This window comes from Bufo bufo, chromosome 5 (assembly GCF_905171765.1).
Source record: "Bufo bufo chromosome 5, aBufBuf1.1, whole genome shotgun sequence".
NCBI classification, from domain to species: domain Eukaryota; kingdom Metazoa; phylum Chordata; class Amphibia; order Anura; family Bufonidae; genus Bufo; species Bufo bufo.
Window position 1 is genome coordinate 526,419,757 of NC_053393.1, and position 25,455 is coordinate 526,445,211.

At 46.5% G+C, this 25,455-nt stretch overlaps 1 protein-coding gene across 8 annotated transcripts in view; it reads left to right on the top strand.

Moving 5' to 3' along the window:
- The window catches only part of AKAP9 (A-kinase anchoring protein 9), a 247,751-nt gene that overhangs the window by 158,993 nt on the left and 63,303 nt on the right, over positions 1-25,455 (top strand). For all 8 annotated transcript variants that reach the window (XM_040431142.1, XM_040431144.1, XM_040431147.1 and 5 more), the window contains one exon: positions 24,739-24,901. In XM_040431142.1, the coding sequence (XP_040287076.1) occupies positions 24,739-24,901 (163 nt within the window). The remainder of the gene's footprint in view (positions 1-24,738; positions 24,902-25,455) is intronic.

The following is a 25,455-nucleotide window of genomic DNA, read 5'->3' on the forward strand; positions in this document are numbered from 1 at the left end:
GCTTAGATCTTACTTCCTTTGCAAACGTGGACACTTCCAAAGTCGGAGGATTATTTGGCCCATTTAAGGATGCTGCACCTTCCTTCGACCACGCAAGGTGAACACACCACCATGCTTGGTCTTAATAACATGACCATGTCCACATTTCTGCATGGAGGAAAGAATTTGAGGCTCTCCTAGAAGTTTGGACCCCCTATAACCTTATCACCTGCGATGGATTCGCACAAATCCTTGTGGGCATCGGACATTCTCAGCGGCCTTTGGCCCTCCGGCCAAGAAGAAGACGCCTATGAAGTGGAAACTCGCATCCCGTTGCCCGACCCTCACCCTTTCACTTGGGATCTGAATGACAGGAATGCAATTGTGGTGAACACCTCCATCAGCCACGTCAGTCACAAAAGAAATGGCCACATATTAAAAGTAGTCTCCTCAATATCCTTGCCCTCCCCACCATACAGCGTGAGTATATGTTGTTTCCTTTGGGTTATTCAGGTCTTTGGGATTCATAGTTCCTCAACTCAAGCACCATTGGCTTCCATTACATGAAGGTTGCCTCTCGTTGACACGCAATGCGGAGCCCTTTGGTTTGTAGTGGAACCCATTGGTTGGCAGTGATGACCCTAGGTTGGTAGGGGGCCCCTTGGTTGGTAGAAGGAGTGTTTTGGTTGGTAACGATGCTCCTTTGGCTAGTAGCGGAGCCCCTTGTCTGGTACCAGAGTCCCTTGGTTGGTAGTATAGCCCCTTGTTGCTAGTGGAGCCGCTTGGTTGCTAGTGGACCCTGCTTGCTTGGTAGAGGAGCCCCTTGGTTGCTAGTGGACCCTCTTGGTTGGTAGAGGAGCCACTTGGTTGGTAACAATGCTCCTTGGCTAGTAGCGGAGCCCCTTGTCTGGTACCAGAGTCCCTTGGTTGGTAGTGAAGCCCCTTGGTTGGTAGTGTACCCCGCTTGTTTGGTAGAGGAGCCCCTTGGTTGGTAGTGGACCCCGCTTGTTTGGTAGTGGAGCCCCTTGGTTGGTTGGCCATTGTAGGAGTTGTAGACCCTCAAGGTTAGTGACTCTATGTTCAGCTGCTAGTGGACCCTGCTTGCTTGGTAGAGGAGCCCCTTGGTTGGTAGTGGACCCCGCTTGTTTGGTAGAGGAGCCCCTTGGTTGGTAGTGGACCCCGCTTGTTTGGTAGTGGAGCCCCTTGGTTGGTTGGCCATTGTAGGAGTTGTAGACCCTCAAGGTTAGTGACTCTATGTTCAGCTGCCTCAGTTTAGTCTTGAAGGTGTGTAATACGACTTTACAGACTCTACAGTTTCATGGCTTAATGTTTCCATGTACTAAGACATGAAAGATGTGTGAGGGCTGATGAGTGGAGGGGTTTATGACGCGCAGGGAATGGTTAGAGCTGGTGAGGACAGTGCAGAGGTTGAACACCTGAATCTCTCGCATCACTTCTGACAAGTTGTTGGTTTGATTCTAAATGGAGCAGAACAAAACATGGCGGCTCTGTAGGCGGCACGTCTTCTGCCCTCCCCTTACTCCTGGTTTTGGTTTTATTTCTTACTATGTATTTTCATCCATCACATAGCCAGTTTTACTACTGCAGGATGTCTGTTTTATATGGTGGACATCATGGTCACATATGGGGCAGGTTAAATTGAGAAGGTGATGTCACGGCTGATAGGTCTCTGTGAAGGTTGGGTCATCTTAGTGACAGTGTGGCGTGACATGAGTTTAGATATAGTATAGGATGACATTAGTGTCTGCCCTGAAGGTAACGTACCGTAGTTCTCTATTCTACAAAACATACATAAATTAATACATACATGAACTAGATTTACTCATAGGAATGTAGCAATACATTATACATGCATTATTACACTTTTATGCTTCTCACTTTACATTTGCATTTACATACCGTACAATCATACTGTCCATACACATACTACATACATTCTCTACAATCATACTGTCCATACACATACTACATACATTCTCTACAATCATACTGTCCATACACATACTACATACATTCTCTACAAGCATACTGTCCATACACATGCTACATACATTCCCTACAAGCATACTGTCCATACACACACTACATACATACCCTACAAGCATACTGTCCATACACATACTACATACATTCCCTACAAGCATACTGTCCATACACATACTACATACATTCCCTACAAGCATACTGTCCATACACACAATACATACATACCCTACAAGCATACTGTCCATACACATACTACATACATACATACCCTACAATCATACTGTCCATACACATACTACATACATACCCTACAAGCATACTGTCCATACACATACTACATACATACCCTACAGACATACTGTCCATACACATACTACATACATACCCTACAAGCATACTGTCCATACACACACTACATACATACCCTACAAGCATACTGTCCATATACATACTACATACATACATACCCTACAATCATACTGTCCATACACATACTACATACATACCCTACAAGCATACTGTCCATACACACACTACATACATACCCTACAAGCATACTGTCCATACACACACTACATACATACCCTACAAGCATACTGTCCATACACACACTACATACATATTCTACAATCATACTGTCCATACACATACTACATACATGCCCTACAAGCATACTGTCCATACACATACTACATACATACCCTACAATCATACTGTCCATACACACACTACATACATACCCTACAGGTATACTGTCCATACACATACTACATACATACCCTACAAGCATACTGTCCATACACATACTACGTACATGCCCTACAAGCATACTGTCCATACACATACTACATTACATACATACCCTACAGGTATACTGTCCATACACATACTACATACATACCCTACAAGCATACTGTCCATACACATACTACATACATGCCCTACAAGCATACTGTCCATACACATACTACATACATAACCTACAGGCATACTGTCCATACACATACTACATACATACCCTACAGGCATACTGTCCATACACATACTACATACATACCCTACAGGCATACTGTCCATACACATACTACATACATACCCTACAGGCATACTGTCCATACACATACTACATACTTACCCTACAAGCATACTGTCCATACACATACTACATACATAACCTACAGACATACTGTCCATACACATACTTCATACATACCCTACAAGCATACTGTCCATACACATACTACATACATACCCTACAAGCATACTGTCCATACACATACTACATACATAACCTACAGACATACTGTCCATACACATACTACATACATGCCCTACAAGCATACTGTCCATACACATACTACATACATAACCTACAAGCATACTGTCCATACACATACTACATACATACCCTACAGACATACTGTCCATACACATACTACATACATACCCTACAGACATACTGTCCATACACATACTACATACATACCCTACAAGCATACTGTCCATACACATACGACATACATACCCTACAGGCATACTGTCCATACACATACTACATACTTACCCTACAAGCATACTGTCCATACACATACTACATACATAACCTACAGGCATACTGTCCATACACATACTACATACATACCCTACAAGCATACTGTCCATACACATACTACATACATACCCTACAAGCATACTGTCCATACACATACTACATACATAACCTACAGGCATTCTGTCCATACACATACTATATACATTCCCTACATGCATACTGTCCATACACATACTATATACATTCCCTACAGGCATACTGTCCATACACACACTACATACATACCCTACAAGTAAACTTTACATACACATACATACTTACCCTACAAGCATACTGTCCATACACATACATAACCTACAGGCATACTGTCCATACACATACTACATACATACCCTACAAGCATACTGTCCATACACATACATACATACCCTACAAGCATACTGTCCATACACATACTACATACGTACCCTACAAGCATACTGTCCATACACATACTACATACATACCCTACAGGCATACTGTCCATACACATACTACATACATAACCTACAGGCATACTGTCCATACACATACTTACCCTACAAGCATACTGTCCATACACACACTACATACATGCCCTACAATCATACTGTCCATACACATACTACATACATGCCCTACAAGCATACTGTCCATACACATACTACATACATACCCTACAAGTAAACTGTCCATACACACAATACATACATACCCTACAAGTAAACTGTCCATACACATACTACATACATAACCTACAAGCATACTGTCCATACACACACTACATACATGCCCTACAATCATACTGTCCATACACATACTACATACATGCCCTACAGGCATACTGTCCATACACATACTACATACATACCCTACAAGTAAACTGTCCATACACACAATACATACATACCCTACAAGTAAACTGTCCATACACATACATACCGTACAATCATACTGTCCATACACATACCACATACTTACCCTACAAACTTACTGTGCATACACATACTAAATACATACCCTACAAGCGTACTTTACATACACATACTACATACATAACTTGTACATACATATTACATATATAACCTATAAGCATACTGTACATACATATTACATACATGCATTACAGACAAGCATATCATACATACGTACACTACATACATGCATAACCTGAAAGCATACTTTACGTCAGGGGTCAGCAACCTCCGGCATGCCAGCTGTTGTGAAACTCCCAGCATCCACATTTGCCCAGCTCCTTTATGAACGTCCGTATAAAAGAGTACAGCATATTGGGAGTTGTAGTTTCACAACAGTTTTAGTGATGGAGGTTGCTGATCCCTGCTGCAAATATATGCATATCGTACAAGCATGCTCTACATGTACTACATACATCATAATCTACATACATACTGTACATACATACATATCCTGCAGGCATACATGTAGTACATACATTTATTTGTACATTCACACGTTGATCCTGCAGTCATACACATACTGCATACATGCATTACGTAATATATTACATTTACTTGTACTTTCACACTTACATATGTTACAAGAGTACATTCAATTACTAAATGCGCACATACACTTACACATTCACACTTGTATAGCATGTTCATCCTACAGGCATGTGTGCAGGGTCGGACTGGCCCACCAGAGGATCCTCTGATGGGGCCCATGCTCTATATACACCCATCTTCCTATATACAGAGGATATAATTTCAGAATAATTTCCTCTGGTGTCCCCAAGGGCCCTCAGTCCGACGCTACATGTGTGCACATACTACATACGTGTATTATCTTCTGCATTCACTTGCATACATACACATCCCACGCCCAGCATACATACATACATACATACATATATATTTGCTTGCACATTCTCACTTGCATATCCTACAAACATTGCTGAATATATTACTTAAATGCCCCCGGGGGGCGCAGACGCCCGCTGTATTTTAAGATTCCAAAAATGTCTGAAATAATTTCCACTCCAATGGAGCCCATAACTAGTTGTAAGCACATGACTCTTTGTTCTAGGGTCTGTTCACACTGCGTTTGCTGGTGTATGTCAGCCATACCATAGGTTCCCATGTATTGTGCACTGTCGTATTATTATTTTTTATTCGAGGACTCTTTTAGCAAGTAGGGATTATCCAAAGTGAAGAACTCCTTTAAAGAAATTTTTGTCTTTTTTGCGAGACTGCGGAACAGACATACGGATGCGGATAGGCGTGTGCTGTCCACATTTTTTGCAGACCCATTGAAATGAATGGGTCTGCATCCAATCAGCAAAAAATACAGTCGTGTGAATGAGGCCTTAATAAAAGAGGGGTCCGCCATTCAAGTTTCCCATCTATTACCTGGGCTTGTATGAATCACAGCGCAGCACCGGCCGTGGCTGTAGACCGCCGTAGAGGGATGAATTAGTCACTACTTAAAGGTTAAGGCACACGACCGTATGTATTTTGCAGTCCGCAAAAAACGGATCCGCATAAAATACGGATGACATCCGTGTGCATTCCGTATTTAGTGAAATGGAACAGCTGGCCCTTCATAGAACAGTACGATCCTTGTCCGTAATGCAGACAATCATAGGACATGTTATATTATTATTTTTTTTCGGAATGGAAATACGGACGTGCACACAGAGTAACTTCTGCATACGGCCCGCAAAAAAAAATGGAACGGACATGGAAAGAAAATACGTTCGTGTGCATGAGGCCTAACAAATCCTCGTCGGGCTCCTCCCTTCCCGCCAAATTGGAGACACTTATTAAAGGGAACCTGTCACTGTGTTCATACACGGACAATGAGCTTTGGCGACATAATCGGTCATTAAAGGGGTTGTGCAGCCAGTACATATTGGTGACCTATCCTGTGGATAAGTCATAAATATCTGATCGGTGGCGGTCCTGCCGATCAGCGGCACTCGTACCGGCATTGCTTCCTCTTCAGGATCACACTGCGTATCCTGAGGATAGGTCATCGATGTGTACTGGCTGCACAACCCCTTTTTAAGTATTATAAATTCCATTAATAAAAGTCATATGCTCAAAAAGTGGCAGCACTTGTTCTCTTTAAAGGGGTTGTCTGGGTTCAGAGCTGAACCGGACATATCCCCGTTTTCACCCAGGCTGTCCCTCTGTATCGCGCAGGCAAGGGCTGTTTTGTTTGTATTTTTACACTGCTAGGCAGAGGCTTCCACCTAGCAGTGTTCCCGGAGATTCCCGTTTTACAGGCTAGGGCAGCGCTAAAGCCCGCCCAAAGCCGGTCCACTGATAGGCGGAAACCTCCACCTAGTATGCCCAGTACGTCACCGGATCTCCAGAAAAAGCCCTGCGCGATTCAGGGCAGGGCAAGGGAGAGCATCAGCATGAAATGTCAGAGGGGCTAAGTGGGGGAAGAAGGGGATTAGGACAACCCCTTTAATCAGTAACTCCATGCAATTCCGAGTCATCGTTCATTAGGGTGGAGTTAAATGACCTGAAATTGCTTTGTCGCCTGTGTAGGAGGCGTCTGTGTCCTTGGCGTATTGTGTTTTCAGGACATTGCTCAACCATTTAATTAAAAGGGCATCATAATGCTTCTAAATAGCAGATGCTTGCTGGTGTCATGCTTCGTGGTTAGGTTCAGCGGTATCATTTTTGTAGTGGTCACCTGGGCATTAATTACCTACTTAAGCACTGAGTAATCTAGTTTTTTAAGTAGCTTGGTTGGTCTCAACATTCAGGTGTGACTGCAGTTTAAGGAGTTATCCTATGAATCATTTCTATACATGTCCTGCAAAGCTGTTAATGGCGGTTTTAAAGAATTTTTTAGATTCCATGTTGCCCACCTTTACTCTGTGCTGCTGGTGGGTCAGGCTCTGGGCTAAATCAGTCTCCTTCCCCTTCTGGCAGTTGACCACATAGTCCCTTTTTACTTCTCCTCCAGACAGAGCCGTAGTACGGCAGAGCTGCTGGTCCTTTTCCCACACGGCAGGAAGCTTTTCTTGTTGGCTGCCCTTTAAGGGATCGATCTATAATGCAACACCCATAGATTGCTATTGGCCCATGCTATACTTTGTTGTGTCTCCAGTTTGGAAACTCATGGGGAAGGGGATCCAAAATTACTTTGAAATCCATAAGAATAAAGAAATTGTGCAAAGCATGCCACATTCTGAGACTCCTAGCCACTAGACCAGCAGGGAACAGTTGATGTGTGCCATATTACAGAGACTCCTAGCCACTAGACCAGCAGGGAACAGTTGATGTGTGCCATATTACAGAGACTCCTAGCCACTAGACCAGCAGGGAACAGTTGATGTGTGCTATATTACAGAGACCCCTAGCCACTAGACCACCAGGGATTGGTTGATATGTGCTATATTACAGAGACTCCTAGCCACTAGACCAGCAGGGAACGTTTGAGGCATGCCATATTACCGAGACTCCTAGCCACTAGACCAGCAGGGAGCGGTTGATGTGTGCCATATTACAGAGACTCCTAGCCACTAGACCAGCAGGGAACAGTTGATGTGTGCCATATTACAGAGACCCCTAGCCACTAGACCAGCAGGGAGCGGTTGATGTGTGCCATATTACAGAGACTCCTAGCCACTAGACCAGCAGGGAGCAGTTGATGTGTGCCATATTACAGAGACTCCTAGCCACTAGACCAGCAGGGAACAGTTGATGTGTGCCATATTACAGAGACCCCTAGCCACTAGACCAGCAGGGATTGGTTGATATGTGCTATATTACAGAGACTCCTAGCCACTAGACCAGCAGGGAACGTTTGAGGCATGCCATATTACCGAGACTCCTAGCCACTAGACCAGCAGGGAGCGGTTGATATGTGCTATATTACAGAGACTCCTAGCCACTAGACCAGCAGGGAACGTTTGAGGCATGCCATATTACCGAGACTCCTAGCCACTAGACCAGCAGGGAGCGGTTGATGTGTGCCATATTACAGAGACTCCTAGCCACTAGACCAGCAGGGAGCAGTTGATGTGTGCTATATTACAGAGACTCCTAGCCACTAGACCAGCAGGGAACAGTTGATGTGTGCCATATTACAGAGACCCCTAGCCACTAGACCAGCAGGGAGCGGTTGATGTGTGCCATATTACAGAGACTCCTAGCCACTAGACCAGCAGGGAGCAGTTGATGTGTGCTATATTACAGAGACTCCTAGCCACTAGACCAGCAGGGAGCAGTTGATGTGTGCTATATTACAGAGACTCCTAGCCACTAGACCAGCAGGAAACAGTTGATGTGTGCCATATTACAGAGACCCCTAGCCACTAGACCAGCAGGGAGCGGTTGATGTGTGCCATATTACAGAGACTCCTAGCCACTAGACCAGCAGGGAGCAGTTGATGTGTGCTATATTACAGAGACTCCTAGCCACTAGACCAGCAGGGAGCAGTTGATGTGTGCTATATTACAGAGACTCCTAGCCACTAGACCAGCAGGGATCGTTTGATATGTGCTATATTACAGAGAAGCATTGTATCTGGAGGGGCACACAATGCTGGAGGCACCATGCAGAGGTTTTTTCAGTGTCTACGGCTCGGCGGTGGCTGCCATAGTGTCTGTGCTTGCTGTAGTTGTGGCCCGTACTGTGGTTCACGGGGCTGAATTGTTTATCAAGGTCCACACTGCACAGCGCTGATAATCAACCCTGGTTCTCATACATTACGGAAGTACAGCAGTCCCATGTAAGCTTATGGGTGTCCTGTCACAGCTCTGTATAAGGGCTCATGCATACGTACGGCCGTAGCCAGTTTTGTGGTCCACAAATTGCGGATCCGCAAAACACAGATTCCGGCCATGTGCGTCCCGCATTTTGCGGAATGGTACGTCCAGTCCTCTGTAGAACTGTCCTATCCTTGTCCGCAAAACAGACAAGAATAGGACATGTTCTATTTTTGTTGCGGGTCAAGGAATGGGCATACGGATGTGGACAGACACAATCTGCTGTCCGTATGTTTTACGGCCCCATTGAAGTGAATGGGTCCTCATCTGACCCGCCAAAAATGCGGATTGGTACCAAAACCATGGGTATGTGCATGAGCGCTAACTCAAAGGTTGTACAATGCTGTAATACAGCCATGTGCATGAGGCCCTCGCCATCAGCTCCCCGGAGAACAGGACGGGTAAGCTGGAGAATACAATAACCATCCTGGATCATCTCTTCTTAGAACCCTGCACTAAGCCATTCCTCTGTTATTCCTCCTGAAAATATATGAATAAACTGACAACCGGGTATAACCAGTTGGCGGCACTGATTAGACAGTGGCAGATCTCCATTCTCCATACAGTCTGCCACTGTCTAATCAGAGCTGTGCCAATCAGTAGCTACCTACTAATGACGCTTGGTCGATTTGATGATACATTTCCAGCAGGAATAAGAGAGGAAGAGCACAAAGCAGAGTTTTAAGAAAATATGCTGTTATTTCGTGGAGAATATCAGCAATTACTTGTACAGACCCATCTGGAGAGCAGGGGTTGTATGGATGGATGGATTCTCTCCTATTTCACCCCCAGTCGTTCCAGCCGGAGCAATGATGTGCCTGTATGCTCCGCCCGGCCGGACAGTCCTCGGCTGTGTAACGCCAGCCTTTTTATCATGGTCTTTTTTGTAAATTAACAGCATGCGTAACGAGTCTCATCCCTGTTCACAGGAGGTCATGTACTTTTAGTTAAAGTGCAACTCCGTGAACCAAACCTCGTAATTAGTGAAAATGTCCACCCCGTATAATCCACCATCATTACCATATTTAGTCTCGTGGCCGATTTCACGCCGTGTTCAGCAGTTGGACGGAGCTGGGGGCGTGTGGTGGGCTCATTTATGCCTGGTGTAAATGTTGGAGAAATACTACGCTGGGTATGGGCTGGAGTATTTTTTTTCGCCGGGTGCAAGGACTGCTATCGACGTGCCTAGTTTTGAAGAGGCACTGGCCTCATCATAAATTAGACGTTTCTTACGGCAGCGCAAGGAGGGAACTTAAAGGGTTTATCCAACCCCTATAATGTCGTCGTCGTCCCCCCTCCCAAATGCCTGGGCCCCTCACACAGATTGTACTTACCTCGCTCCCTGGCACCCTTGTCGCTTCTGATGCCCGCCCGGCCGCTGCCGCATCTCCCCAACATGTTTACATCCGCGTGACGTGGAGATGCAGCAGTGGCCTTTGAGCACGACTGCATGACCTTTGAGGCCCGTTATTGGGTCAGAGCCTGAGTCCCCAAGAGGCCCACCAGCGTACCAGAGGATCCTCTGATGGGCCCAGCTTCTGGCACATAGGCGAGACTGATAATCGTGATCAGGGAAACCAGTATCCAGGCTCCAAACTGGAAAATGCAAACTGCCCTCCTGTCACCAGATACCGGCTGAGCATCAGGTTATATATTCCTGGTGTAGAATATCTTCCGCTGCTGTAGCGTTGTTTCTTTGGTATTCAGGCCCCAGGGTTTAGATGGCGCTGCACACGTGATATATCTGCATATCCTATATTTCTATCTGAATTTAAATGTATCCTCCAGGGTATTGTGTAAGATTATCTAGCTACCACTTGCAATCCTCTCAGGGTGAACACGTTTTCACAAATTAAAGGGTTATTCCAGCATCAACCACTTATGACATATCCATAGGATATGCTTTAAATGTCTGATAGTTGGGGGGGCGGGGGGGTCTACCCCTGGGACAGAAGAGGGCTCCTACTTCTCCCATTACTGAATTGTTTAGAAATGGCTAAAATTTCCTTGTTCTTTATCAGCAATATGCCATATCTTACTTTGGGGTGAAAACCGCTGGATTTGCAGATATGTCCCGGGTTGTTTGGTGCTATAACCCCTTGTTTGGACCCTGTATATTCGGAATCATTTGCCCTGAAATTTCAGAATGCTGGACTACCGTAGTCTGTTTTTCTGTTTAAAGGGATGTGTCATCACAAAATGTAAGCTTTTATGTTTAAAGGGCTTGTGCACTTTTGGGGAAGGGGGGGGGGGGGGGTGTCCGTTTGGCAACCCCTTTTCTTCCTGGGCGTACCTTCAAGCATACTTACCTGCTTCCCAATGCTGTCTCCCTGATCCTTCTCTCCTCGGCTGTTCTCCTGCGCTCCACGATGTAAACTTCAATTTTGACACTGCTGCAGCCAATTACTGGCCGCAGCGGTGACCTGCTCCCATTACGTCATGTCAGAGGGTTATGTGTTGCAAGGGGAGCAGGTCACCGCAGCGACCGAAATTTACATCCTGGGAGTGCAGCGGAGCAGCTGAGGCTGGGAAGCAGGTAAGTATGCTTCTCTTCACAGGTCTGCCCAAAAAGAAGGATGGAGGGGTTGGCAGAGCCCCTCCAAAGGTGCACAACCCCTTGAAACATATCTTTTCAAACATTTTGGTGACTTTCCCCCCCCCCCTAATATTCCACGTCACTTAATATTAAATAAAAAAATAAACTAGTATTCAGACGGTTTTCACTCTGACCACTGAGCTCCTAATAGGCTGACTGTTCTGTAGAGATCACCCCTCAGCAGTCCTCTCATTGTCATCATGGGCAGGATAAAAATGAACGATACCACCTATACATGGATACTACAGGATCCACCATTTTCACACACACAATTGGTGATCGGGAACAGCTCATCTACTCCCCTTCCCTGCACAATGACCTCTGCACGGGTCACAGAGCATGCCCGCAACACGAACATCTCCAAACTACAGGTTCCTATGAGCCATAGGCGTGCTGTAAAGCATATTTCTGAATGCAGAGGCTCCAGCAAGACGGACGCACCCTTAATCTTGTAGAGGAAATAGATTTTTAAAAAAACAAAACCTGCAAACAAAAAAAAAAAGAAGAAAAATAGATATAACTATCTTGTTTGAGCTTAATTAGTACAACATTGTAAAATTCTTGGTGATACATTATCCATGCAGATATTACGAAATATTTTAAAGAAACCTTCCAATACACTGTGTTATGCCTCATGCAGGGCCCGGGGAAGCGGTACTTGCTCCTCTTTGTGATGCCGCGCAGTGTATATCACTGTATTTGTTCGCTCCCGTGTTGCGCCGTCCTTGTATTTCATGTCCCTTCCCTTTCTCACCATTTCTATGTATCTACTGGGTGAGAACATCTATGGAAGCGGAGATTAGAAGGATTTATATGCCTGTTGTGTACACAGCTCCCCAATTTGTACACATGTATGAGGTTATGTGCAATGATCAGCAAATACAGACTGGGAGCCTTCCAGGCTTTCTACAGGACCTGCTCCTCCATGACAAGGATGTGACCTCACCGTGTTTACCCTGCAGAGGACGCCACCTGCCCCATTGTCCTGGGGCGAAGAAGAAGAAGTCCGCTTCAATAGATAAGGAAGAGACCCTAGAATAACAGCAAAAATGGATGTGGATATAATGCACCATCACCTCCTCGTATACGTTGTATCCGGCTCTGGAAAAGCTGTGGCCTCCATCACAGTATTGTAACCCAGTCCTGGGTCTAATGCAATTATAATACATCATGGGACCCCATGACAACCCTTGTGGTTGCTGTAATGGCCATCATATTGGTTGTCACTCAGCTTTTCCAGGAGCCGATAGGACAAATACAGCATAAGATGACATAGGGACTTATATTGGATAGTATTTCATTAATTTTAGGGTAAAATGCTCATCGTGGACATATGTGCAGTGCTTTCTGGGCTGAGCCTACCCGTATATTGCCGTGCTTGATTACTACTGTCAGAGGCAGACCTGGGAACTTAAAGTGGCCCTAGAAAAATACCTAAATAATAGCCCAATGTTGTCGGCGGGTCCAAACTGAATGGAGGTGGGGCAACACAAATAGGCAGGGCCAGTGATACGGTAGTGCAACACGACATACCGCCCCAGCAGAACCAAATACCACAGTGCAGCACAACATACCGCCCCAGCAGAACCAAATACCACAGTGCAGCACGACATACCGCCCCAGCAGAACCAAATACCACAGTGCAGCACGACATACCGCCCCAGCAGAACCAAATACCACAGTGCAACACAACATACCGCCCCAGCAGAACCAAATACCACAGTGCAGCACAACATACCGCCCCAGCAGAACCAAATACCACAGTGCAGCACGACATACCGCCCAAGCAGAACCAAATACCACAGTGCAACACAACATACCGCCCCAGCAGAACCAAATACCACAGTGCAGCACGACATACCGCCCCAGCAGAACCAAATACCACAGTGCAGCACAATATACTGCCCCAGCAGAACCAAATACCACAGTGCAGCACAACATACCGCCCCAGCAGAACTAAATACCACAGTACAGCACAATATACTGCCCCAGCAGAACTAAATACCACAGTGCAGCACAACATACCGCCCAAGCAGAACCAAATACCACAGTGCAACACAACATACCGCCCCAGCAGAACCAAATACCACAGTGCAGCACAACATACCGCCCCAGCAGAACCAAATACCACAGTGCAGCACGACATACCGCCCCAGCAGAACCAAATACCACAGTGCAGCACAACATACCGCCCCAGCAGAACCAAATACCACAGTGCAGCACGACATACCGCCCCAGCAGAACCAAATACCACAGTGCAACACAACATACCGCCCCAGCAGAACCAAATACCACAGTGCAGCACAACATACCGCCCCAGCAGAACCAAATACCACAGTGCAGCACGACATACCGCCCAAGCAGAACCAAATACCACAGTGCAACACAACATACCGCCCCAGCAGAACCAAATACCACAGTGCAGCACAACATACCGCCCCAGCAGAACCAAATACCACAGTGCAGCACGACATACCGCCCCAGCAGAACCAAATACCACAGTGCAGCACAATATACTGCCCCAGCAGAACCAAATACCACAGTGCAGCACAACATACCGCCCCAGCAGAACTAAATACCACAGTACAGCACAATATACTGCCCCAGCAGAACTAAATACCACAGTGCAGCACAACATACCGCCCAAGCAGAACCAAATACCACAGTGCAACACAACATACCGCCCCAGCAGAACCAAATACCACAGTGCAGCACAACATACCGCCCCAGCAGAACCAAATACCACAGTGCAGCACGACATACCGCCCCAGCAGAACCAAATACCACAGTGCAGCACAATATACTGCCCCAGCAGAACCAAATACCACAGTGCAGCACAACATACCGCCCCAGCAGAACTAAATACCACAGTACAGCACGACATACCGCCCCAGCAGAACTAAATAAATACCACAGTGCAGCACAACATACCGCCCCAGCAGAACCAAATACCACAGTGCAGCACAACATACCGCCCCAGCAGAACCAAATACCACAGTGCAGCACAACATACCGCCCCAGCAGAACCAAATACCACAGTGCAGCACAACATACCGCCCCAGCAGAACTAAATACCACAGTGCAGCACAACATACCTCCCCAGCAGAACCAAATACCACAGTGCAGCACAACATACCGCCCCAGCAGAACCAAATACCACAGTGCAGCACAACATACCGCCCCAGCAGAACCAAATACCACAGTGCAGCACAACATACCGCCCCAGCAGAACTAAATACCACAGTGCAGCACAATATACCTCCCAGCAGAACCAAATACCACAGTGCAGCACAACATACCGCCCCAGCAAAACCAAATTCCACAGTGCAGCACAACATACCGCCCCAGCAGAACCAAATACCACAGTACAGCACAACATACCGCCCCAGCAGAACCAAATTCCACAGTGCAGCACAACATACCGCCCCAGCAGAACTAAATACCACAGTGCAGCACAACATACCGCCCCAGCAGAACCAAATACCACAGTGCAGCACAACATACCGCCCCAGCAGAACTAAATACCACAGTGCAGCACAATATACCTCCCAGCAGAACCAAATACCACAGTGCAGCACAACATACCGCCCCAGCAAAACCAAATTCCACAGTGCAGCACAACATACCGCCCCAGCAGAACCAAATACCACAGTACAGCACAACATACCGCCCCAGCAGAACCAAATTCCACAGTGCAGCACAACATACCGCCCCAGCAGAACTAAATACCACAGTACAGCACAATAACCTCTTCCGTTACAGTATTCTACCATATCACTGTCCTTGAGGGCTTGAATTTAGGAGAGTACCTGCGGCCCCAGCCAGTTGCATAAGTACCTGATCCTCCTAACATTCATTAATGCTGAGAGCATCAGATCGTTACGTACCCCGCCAGCTGAGTAAGGAGGCTTGGGTGGCCCCCTGGTCGTCGCTTACAGGGAAATTTCCCGGTAGGGTCTATGGTCAGTCCGCCTCTGACTACTGCCCTCATCCGTACAGATATCGGTATGTCCATATTTTGCTAAGCCGTATATGACTGCCTAGCAGCACGCAGCCGTATTGCATATTTTTGTAAGGGCTCATGTACACGACCGTGATTGGCCCGGGAAACATGTTCCATGTGTTGGCCGCATCTCCCGGACCAACCTCTGCTCCAGTCACCGGAACTCACTGCATCATAGTGATTTTGTGTTTGATCGCGGGGCGATGGCAGTGTACTGACATGATGATGCAAGCGGCGATCAGATAGAGACGGACTGTATCATAAATCACTATGTTGCAGTCAGTTCGGGTGAGGGGAGCCCAGGAGATGCAGCCAACACACGGACCGCGGCCGATCGTGGTCGTATGAATCAGCCCTTAGGCCTCATGCACACGACTGTATTTTGGGTCCGATCCGCATTTTTTGTGGATTACTATGGGGCTGCAAAAATGCAGACAGCACATGGAGTCAGCTATGCTGTCATTCTGGCATCTTAAAGAGGTCCTGTCCTTGCTCCTGACATGCCTGTTTTAATAGCTTCACGTATTCCTCATATAATAACAATTCTGGAGCATCTGTTCTTATGTCTGTATGTTGTGCCGTTCCTTTATTATTTGTACTAGAAGTTATGAAGGAATTTCTAGCAGTCTGCAGTAAGGCTACAGAGGGGGAGGTAACCAGTTGGGGGCGTGTACCTACACAGTCTGAAAATTGCAGCACTGATTGGATAGAGTCAGACTGTGCAGGTACACGCCCCCAACTGGTTACCTCCCCTCTGTAGCCTTACTGCAGACTGCTAGCAATTCATTCATACATTCTAGTAGAAATAATAAAGGAACGGCACAACATACAGACATAAGAACAGATGTTCCAGAATTGTTAATACATGGGGAATGCATGAAGCATGCAAACATTAAAACATGCATGTCAGGAGTCGTGACAGGTCCTCTTTAACTGCATAGCGCCCTCTTATGTAGTGGTCATGCCTGGTTACTGCGACACTGGTCCCCTGGATCAAGAGGATGAGCTGACCATAACCATAAGCGGCGGGTACGGACGACTATCTCATGTGCATGGCGTTCTTCCAACTCTATGCCAGTCCTGAAGACATAAGGATCAGGCTTTTTGGATTTCAACATACCCAATCCTTTTGTTTTCTTTGAGATTAGTCGCTGCTAGAGGCGCCTGGAAGTGCCTTTCTTCCCATTCACTACATATGCATGCTCAGCCAAGCGGAGAATGCATATGTATGGGAGGATCAGGAGAGGAAGCTGTCGCCGGTCGAGCATTTATTGTGCGTCGCCCAGGTGCCGGAGCCGTCTGTAGTTCAGCTCTGTTTGTCGATGTCGCCGATTCCTATCTATCAGACGACACGGTAACTGGGGTCAGCAACCTTCGGCACTCCAGCTGTTGGGAAACTACAATTCCCAGCATTCTCCATTCATTTCTGTGAGAGCTCTGAGAAGAGCAGAGCAAGTATGCATGCTGGGAGTTGTAGGTTGCCTACCCCTGCCATAGAGTTTGATGCCACATTATGGAATGGAGGCTCTATATGGCGTCACAGGGAGTGTCTATGGCTTTGTAATACACAACCATAGGGACTCTGTGCCGCAATACAGCCTCCTCTGCTTTCAGTACGTGATAGGACAGGACAGCCCTGGCTGCTGTATATGGCGGTATGGGTCAGTACTGTCTTGTAGACATTAGGGCGCAGTCAGTTTGTGGGCAGCCTGTGGTTGATCTCGCCTCCCGTCTTGTTTGTGCTGCCTTTTTGACGGGCTGGGATGTAAATGCGTTGGGTAAGAAATGTTACCCTAGGGTGGAGGTGACCACAATGTTCTTTAACTCAAGTGGACCCTGAGAATTTGTCAAGAAATCAGAGGAAAATCAAAACGGAGATGCCAAACTTGCGGCCCTCCATGCTGTTGCAAAACTACAACTTCCATCATGCCTACAGCTGCCGGGAGTTGTAGTTCTGCAGCAGCTGGAGCTCCACCATTTCTGATGGAAGATAATTGGGTAAACTTAAAGAGGACCTGTCAGCAGGATCAGTCCTATTGAGCCAGGCATTCTGTCTGGTGGGGTGAATTCTGCTGGTTAGGGGACATTCACTCGACCATAAGTGTTTTGCGGATCCGCAAAATATGGATGCCGGCCGTGTGCACACTGCATCACGGTGTGAACCCATTGACTTCAGTGGGTCTGTGCACGGACGGACTGGGAATTTAAAGAAAGCCTTGGAAAATTTAAAAATAAAATGTTTTAGGGGGGTCCGAATTGACAGAAGGCGGGGAGACCAGAAGTGGGCGGGGCCAGCAATACCATAGTGCAACACAAAATACCACCCCAGCTGAAACAAATACCACAGCGCAGCACAAAATACTTCTGCCCATCCTGAGGACGTTGATAAAGGTGAGTTCTGGGGGGCACCTGCTGGGCAGATACATAAGTACCGGTTGCTCCTAGCATTAAAGGGGTTGTCCAAGTTATATTTATTGATGACCTATCCTCAGGCTAGGTCATCAATATCAGATCGGCTGGGGGTCCGACACCCGGCACCCCCGCCGATCAGCCGTTTGAAGAGAAGGCGCGCGCCGTGCCAGCGCTGCCTCCTCTTCATTGTTTACCTGCTCGCCGTTGCATCTGCAGCGGTGAGCAGATGTAATTACACCCAAGCCGCCCCATTCGTTTCAATGGTAAAGATCGCTCCTATACAAGGACAGGTCATCAATAAATATAACTTGGACAACCCCTTTAATTAATGCTAGGATCATGAGATCGTTAGGTACCCGGCCAGCAGCAGTGAGGAGGGCTTGGGCTGTCCTTGTGGCGCACACAGGGATCATTTTCCATCTAAATAAATGGCATGGAGCTGCAATACCACACACAGCCTGCAGACAGAGGGGGGCACTGTTTTTGGAAGAAAACAACTTTTTTTTCCCCCCTAATCTACGACAGCCCCTTTAAGAATGGATCTTCATCTTTGACATGGTGGGGAGGGAGGGTACATCTACTAAGCAGTTCTCCTTTACAGTCAGATCCCAATGGTCTACAAAAGAGTGCTGTATGTCAGAGTCCTCCGGTCCGCCTCGGTTTCTTTGCGGTACATTTCTGTGCAGAGAAGTAACACAAGCGGCGGGACCTGCTATTAAGTTACTGCCATGGTACGTGGCTCAACAATATAACGGCTTCTTGCAGAGTAATGGAGATGTAAATAATTAATGGCTGTTCTGGGGACGCTCCAGTATAATTGCACTGTGGCTAGCGCTCTGAGCGCGGTGCAGACCTCTGTGACTGGCGGTAGTCAGGTCGGGAGTATTAGAGTCCACGCTGCTCAGTTAGAGCTACCATTAGGCCGTAGAACAATATGCCTTACGTATCCTAGAACCGCTCCCGATTACATCTATTATTTCCCGCGTGGTGTATTTGCCTTTTATACATTACATCATTCTGATGTATCTAATACCTTTTTATTGTACTTTACTACTGGGAAGATTATTCACATGTCGCAGATTAAAAATAAATGTAGTTTGTGCAGATGGAAATTTAGGACTAATGGACTGAGCCTCCAGGCAGTGGAGCAGCGCCCCAAGGGCCCACGTCCACAGATTCAATAAAGCAGTCCAGAATTATCACAAAAACAGCGCCACACCTTGTGCGTCGGTTGAGTGTAATGCTGCTGTACAGTAAGAACAGCTAATACTAAATAATCATTATAATTTCAGTATCTACAAATTAAAGGGATGTTTCCATATCCAGTGCCGCACCAGGGAGTGGCGACAGAGGGAGGCTTATTATTATAAAGAGGTACTCGGATGGTGTGGGCTTTCCTTACGGAGATCCAGTTTTTGGGAAACTTTAGTGACACCTATAGGTAGCTGCCTTGTACCTGCCCTCAGTCCATCCCTTGAAACATGACTAGGGTTATCAGACGCCCGTCTGGAGACTTTGCTCCTCATCAGTGCAGGACAGTGATGACTGACCTCCGGCAATCCAGCCATCGTAGTTTTACCACAGCTGGAGTGCCGAAGGGTTAGCCATCACAGGGGTAGGATCTTCCTGGTGTATAAGCAGTTTTAGTTTCTGCTGTTTTGCTATATTAGCCACTCCACATATTCCATCAGATTTGACAACAAGAATAGCGCAGCATGCAGTACTAGTCTTCACGTCAAGTGACGGACACCATTGCAGTCCATACAAGGGACCCAGCAGTGCGTCATGCTTCCCTTATCTACAGCATGCACAGCGCAGGTGGGAACAGAGCCCAAGTCGGGTGTGTGGCAATGTTTATTCTTAGGGGTTCTTTCTCTTTAATTAGTACCTTTTAATTAGTACCCTTTTATTGTAGTGATATTGCTTGTAATGTAGTTAGTGAGCATATACAAGCCCCCATTATTCTACAGTCATCAGGATTGGTACCTGGTACCAGGCCGCGTTCCCAAGGGCTGAGGTAACTATACACACGTACGGCACACTGTAGAGCAGGGGTCAACAACCTGCGGCGCTCCAGCTGTTCTGAAACTACAACTCCCAGCATGCTCCTTTCACTTCTGCGGGAGTTACAAGAACAGCCGAGTAAGTGTGCATGCTGGGAGTTGTAGTTTCACAGCAGCTGGAGTGCCGAAGGTTGCCGATCCCTGCTGTAGACCTTTAGGAGGGGAGAGGAAGCTAGAAAACTTCTAGGCATGTAACAAAGAGGGACACGCCACTGATGACATCGATCGGGTAATGTGTCTTATGATAATCTCTGCCTCTTTGTATCACCATGGGTGTCAGCCAGATACCATGTTGGGAACTGGTTGATGGGGATCCCGCTCATTTGTTTGAATGCTAAGTGACTTGTATGTAATCTGTGTGTGTGTGTGTGTATATATATATATATATAAACGAAGGCAGCACTCCAATTAGTGAAGAAAGTGGAAGGTTTATTCACCCAACCTGCTGGTTGGGTGAATAAACCTTCCACTTTCTTCACTAATTGGAGTGCTGCCTTCGTTTTTTGCTTTGTGTCTACAACTTGGACCTTGGTCACAGGTCTGATAAGGAGGATTCTTTGCACCCGTGTATTTTTTTGAGTGCTGCTTCTTTTCTTTACTTTTCTATATATATATATATATATATATATCTTAGCAGAAGGACCCAGCTTTGGTATATTTCATCTATTTCATTTAATGTTTGTGTGTGTGTCGTTAAGATATCGGCCGTATCCACTATAACAGTGACATCTACAGTACCCTGCTCCTTTAACAGTGACCTCCACAGCGGCCGCCCCTTTATTAGTGACCTCCACAGTACCCTGTCTCGTTAACAGTGATCTCCACAATAACCCACCCCCTTAACAGAGACCTCCACAGAGCTCCATTCCCTTAAAATGTGACCGCCACAACACCCCGCCCCTTAACACTGACCTCCATAGCAGACCGTCCCCTTAACTGTCACCTCCAACGTTCCATGCCCCCTTAAAAGACTTCCACAGCGCCCGCCCCCTTAACAGTGACCTCCACAGCATCCTGCGCCCTTAACAGTGACCTCCACAGCAGCCCGCCCCTTTATTAGTGACCTCCACAGTACCCCATCTCCTTAACAGTGATTTCCACAACACCCCATCCCTTTAACAGTGGCCTCTACAGCAATCTGCCCCTAAAAGCCTCCTTCACACCTCCGTGTCCATGCTCAAATCCGTGAGCAGGTAGTCCGTGATGCATCCGTGAGGCTGTCCGTGAAGGATCCGTGTTGGGTCTCTGTGTCCGTTTTTTTGCTGTCCGTGTTGCATCGGTGTTTCACTGACACTAAACAGCTGAAAAATAATTTTCAAAGCATCTCTTCTTAATGATCCGTGAAACACGGATGCAACACAGATGGCATCCGTGTTGCATCCGTTGTTTTCATGTACCCATAGACTATAATGGACGTGATGGATCCGGGAACACGGACAAAATAGAGCAAAATAGAGCATGCTAAAAACACTGACCCACGGACCGTGCTAAAACACTGATGTCTGAATACACACATTAAAATGAATGGGGACGTGTGCTGTCCGTGGAGAACACGTACAGCACACGTCTGTGAAACACTGACGTGTGAATGAGGCTTAACACTGACCTCCATAGCATCCCTTTAACTGTGACCTCCACAGCAGCCTCCCCCTAGGGTGGCCAGAGGTCCAGTTTTAGACCGGACAGTGGGGCTTTCAGACTCCCTGTCCTCCGTCCGGTGTAGGGCCTGGACGGACACAGGGATGTCCTTTTGAACAGCTCACTCTGTCAGCAGCACTGTGCTGTCTGAGCGTGAGCTGCAGGAAGAAAGTCATCCTAGCTCCAACCCACCCCTGCTGATTTTTACCCTAATTTTTCAATCTCCGTCGGCTGCGGAGTGGGAGGGGGGTGGCCTAACCAGATCAGGGACGTGGCTTGGCCTGAATGGCCACCCTACCTGCCCCCTGAACTGTGAACTCCACAGCATTCCGCTTCCTTAACAGTGTCATCCACAGCGCCCTGCCCCTTTTAAAGCTGACCTACAGCCGTGAAGAAAAATGGCTGGGTTGTTATGGAAACCTGGTGTAAAACTGTGTGTATGTGGAGACTAAGGGCCTGCGAGCTTCTATTGGCTGATAAGGGTCATGTGACCAGGCTTCTATTGGCTAATGCATTTTTGAGGAATATCTCAGGAACGATACGTCCTAGAGAGCTGTGACCCCCAGGTAGAAAGGGATGTGTATACCAAGTTTCGTTGAAATCGATGGTTGCGTTTTTGAGTGATCGCGGAACGAACATACATACACACATATATACGTCCTACTTTATATATATATATCTAATCTGTTATATATTTAATCACTGTTTAGTAAACTTTTCATGCACCTTAGCCTTGTCAAGCCACTTTATTCCTGGATCTCAGAATTCAAGGTAAAAAAATGGGTGAATACTTTTGGTTCTACGAGCTTTGACAGGAGTCACACTGTAAAGGCCCATCAATCTGTGGTCATCAGCCATGACCATATCTGAAAATATCTAGTCCGGTGACTTTGTACAATTATATAGCGTATAGTCACATTGTAGTAGGTCCCTTGGCCGTATATATATATATATATATATACAGTACAGACCAAAAGTTTGGACACACCTTCTCATTCAAAGAGTTTTCTTTATTTTCATGACTATGAAGGCATCAAAACTATGATTTAACACATGTGGAATTATATACATAACAAACAAGTGTGAAACAACTGAAAATATGTCATATTCTAGGTTCTTTAAAGTAGCCACCTTTTGCTTTGATTACTGCTTTGCACACTCTTGGCATTCTCTTGATGAGCTTCAAGAGGTAGTCCCCTGAAATGGTCTTCCAACAGTCTTGAAGGAGTTCCCAGAGATGCTTAGCACTTGTTGGCCCTTTTGCCTTCACTCTGCGGTCCAGCTCACCCCAAACCATTTTGATTGGGTTCAGGTCCGGTGACTGTGGAGGCCAGGTCATCTGGCGCAGCACCCCATCACTCTCCTTCATGGGCAAATAGCCCTTACTTTCAAAGTTTTCCCAATTTTTCGGCTGACTGACTGACCTTCATTTCTTAAAGTAATGATGGCCACTCGTTTTTCTTTACTTAGCTGCTTTTTTCTTGCTATAATACAAATTCTAACAGTCTATTCAGTAGGACTATCAGCTGTGTATCCACCTGACTTCTCCTCAACGCAACTGATGGTCCCAACCCCATTTATAAGGCAAGAAATCCCACTTATTAAACCTGACAGGGCACACCTGTGGAGTGAAAACCATTTCAGGGGACTACCTCTTGAAGCTCATCAAGAGAATGCCAAGAGTGTGCAAAGCAGTAATCAAAGCAAAAGGTGGCTACTTTGAAGAACCTAGAATATGACATATTTTCAGTTGTTTCACACTTGTTTGTTATGTATATAATTCCACATGTGTTAATTCATAGTTTTGATGCCTTCATAGTCATGAAAATAAAGAAAACTCTTTGAATGAGAAGATGTGTCCAAACTTTTGGTCTGTACTGTATATATATATTGAGAGCGAGTCTTGTAATCCTACTCTATTTATTCATCGTTACTCATACAAAGTAAAAAAGGGTTGAACAGGATTAGAGAAACAGCGCCACACCATGTGTAGTGTAGGGTATTGCAGTTCTGCTCCCTTTTGAAGTGAATGGAGCAGAGCTCCAATACCACACACGCCCCATGGAGTAGCACTGGTTTTTGGAGGACATAAGCCACGTTAGCGTGGCAGTAGTGAATCTATTTAGGCGAGGCAGTTTTACCTTCATGTACGCTAGCACACTGTAATCCTCTCTGCGGCTAGGTAAGCAAAACGTCTTGGTACATTGAACAGTGTGTCTTTGTCTTGAGGAGCTCTGAGACTTCCTCCCCCAGTATTATAAGCTTTGATGTGGTCTCCGTCCTCCATCGTGCTCTTTAGTAATGTGTCTCTTTTGTGAGAGTGTTATTGCTCACATCTCCGAAGAGCAAAGAATATTTACGTGGGAAGACGCAGCCCGATTAGGCCAGTTTCGTTCTTGCGGCAGACTGTTCCAGTAGAGAACAGCCTGCTGTAGTTCTGCAAATTTGGTATTTCCGGATACTACTGCCGACCCTAATGACTGTAATGGGGTCTGGTAGGAATACAGCCGCTACCTGGCAAATATGCCAGGAATTGACTGGACAAAAACTTCTGCACGCAGCGTTCTTTTTAAATTTTTTTTGTCCGGCCTATTCCAGCATTGTCTGCTGGACCTGCCGGCTGTGAAAGAAGCCTAACCTTACTGCTGACTGTATCTGCTGGTCCAGTCATGGGAAAAACAAATACAATGTGTTAACATGACTTCTTGTTCTGGTTGCAGCTTGCTCATGCCAAGGTGTCACAGACAGAACTGGTGCGGGAGTCCATCAAGAGGAAACAGGAGGCTACTGAGCTGCTCAGATGCCAGGAAGAGCTTCAAGAAAGACTCAATGAGGAGGCCAAAGCCAGAGAGCACTTGGCACTGGAGCTCAGCAGAGCAGAAGGTAAATGCAGTGGTGCACGGCCAAACTCCATTACTCCACATCAGCCTCCAGGGTCTATGAATTGAGAATAGTCCCCTCTCCTCCTATCCGATCCATCCTTAGTGCCTTACTTGGGTGGGTATTGCGTGGGTTCTCCCTTACCCTCTAAGGAGGCCATACACTTTAGATGTTTAGATGCTCGTTGGGATGACCACTGTCCCTCCCGATACCAGGGAGCGGGGGGGACAAGCCACCTCTGGTGGTAGCCTATCTCTCTAGGAAACTCTAGGTTTGGCATTTTTAATTTGAACATGTCCGTCTCTTCCTTCCCCCACCGTTGAGGAAGAGACCAGACACCCACACACACACCCGATGGTCGGCCTTTTTCCTGCAAATATCAGTGGGTTGGGTCGATATACATCTAATGTTTATGGCCGGCATTAGAGACCTGTGATCTCTACTTTGACCTTTGGTTTCCATGCTTGTATCATAAGGAGTTGGTGGGAATCTAGCACCAGTCATCAGAAATGAATGTAGTCCGCTCGGGGGAGTCTGCACATGGAAACCACATATTT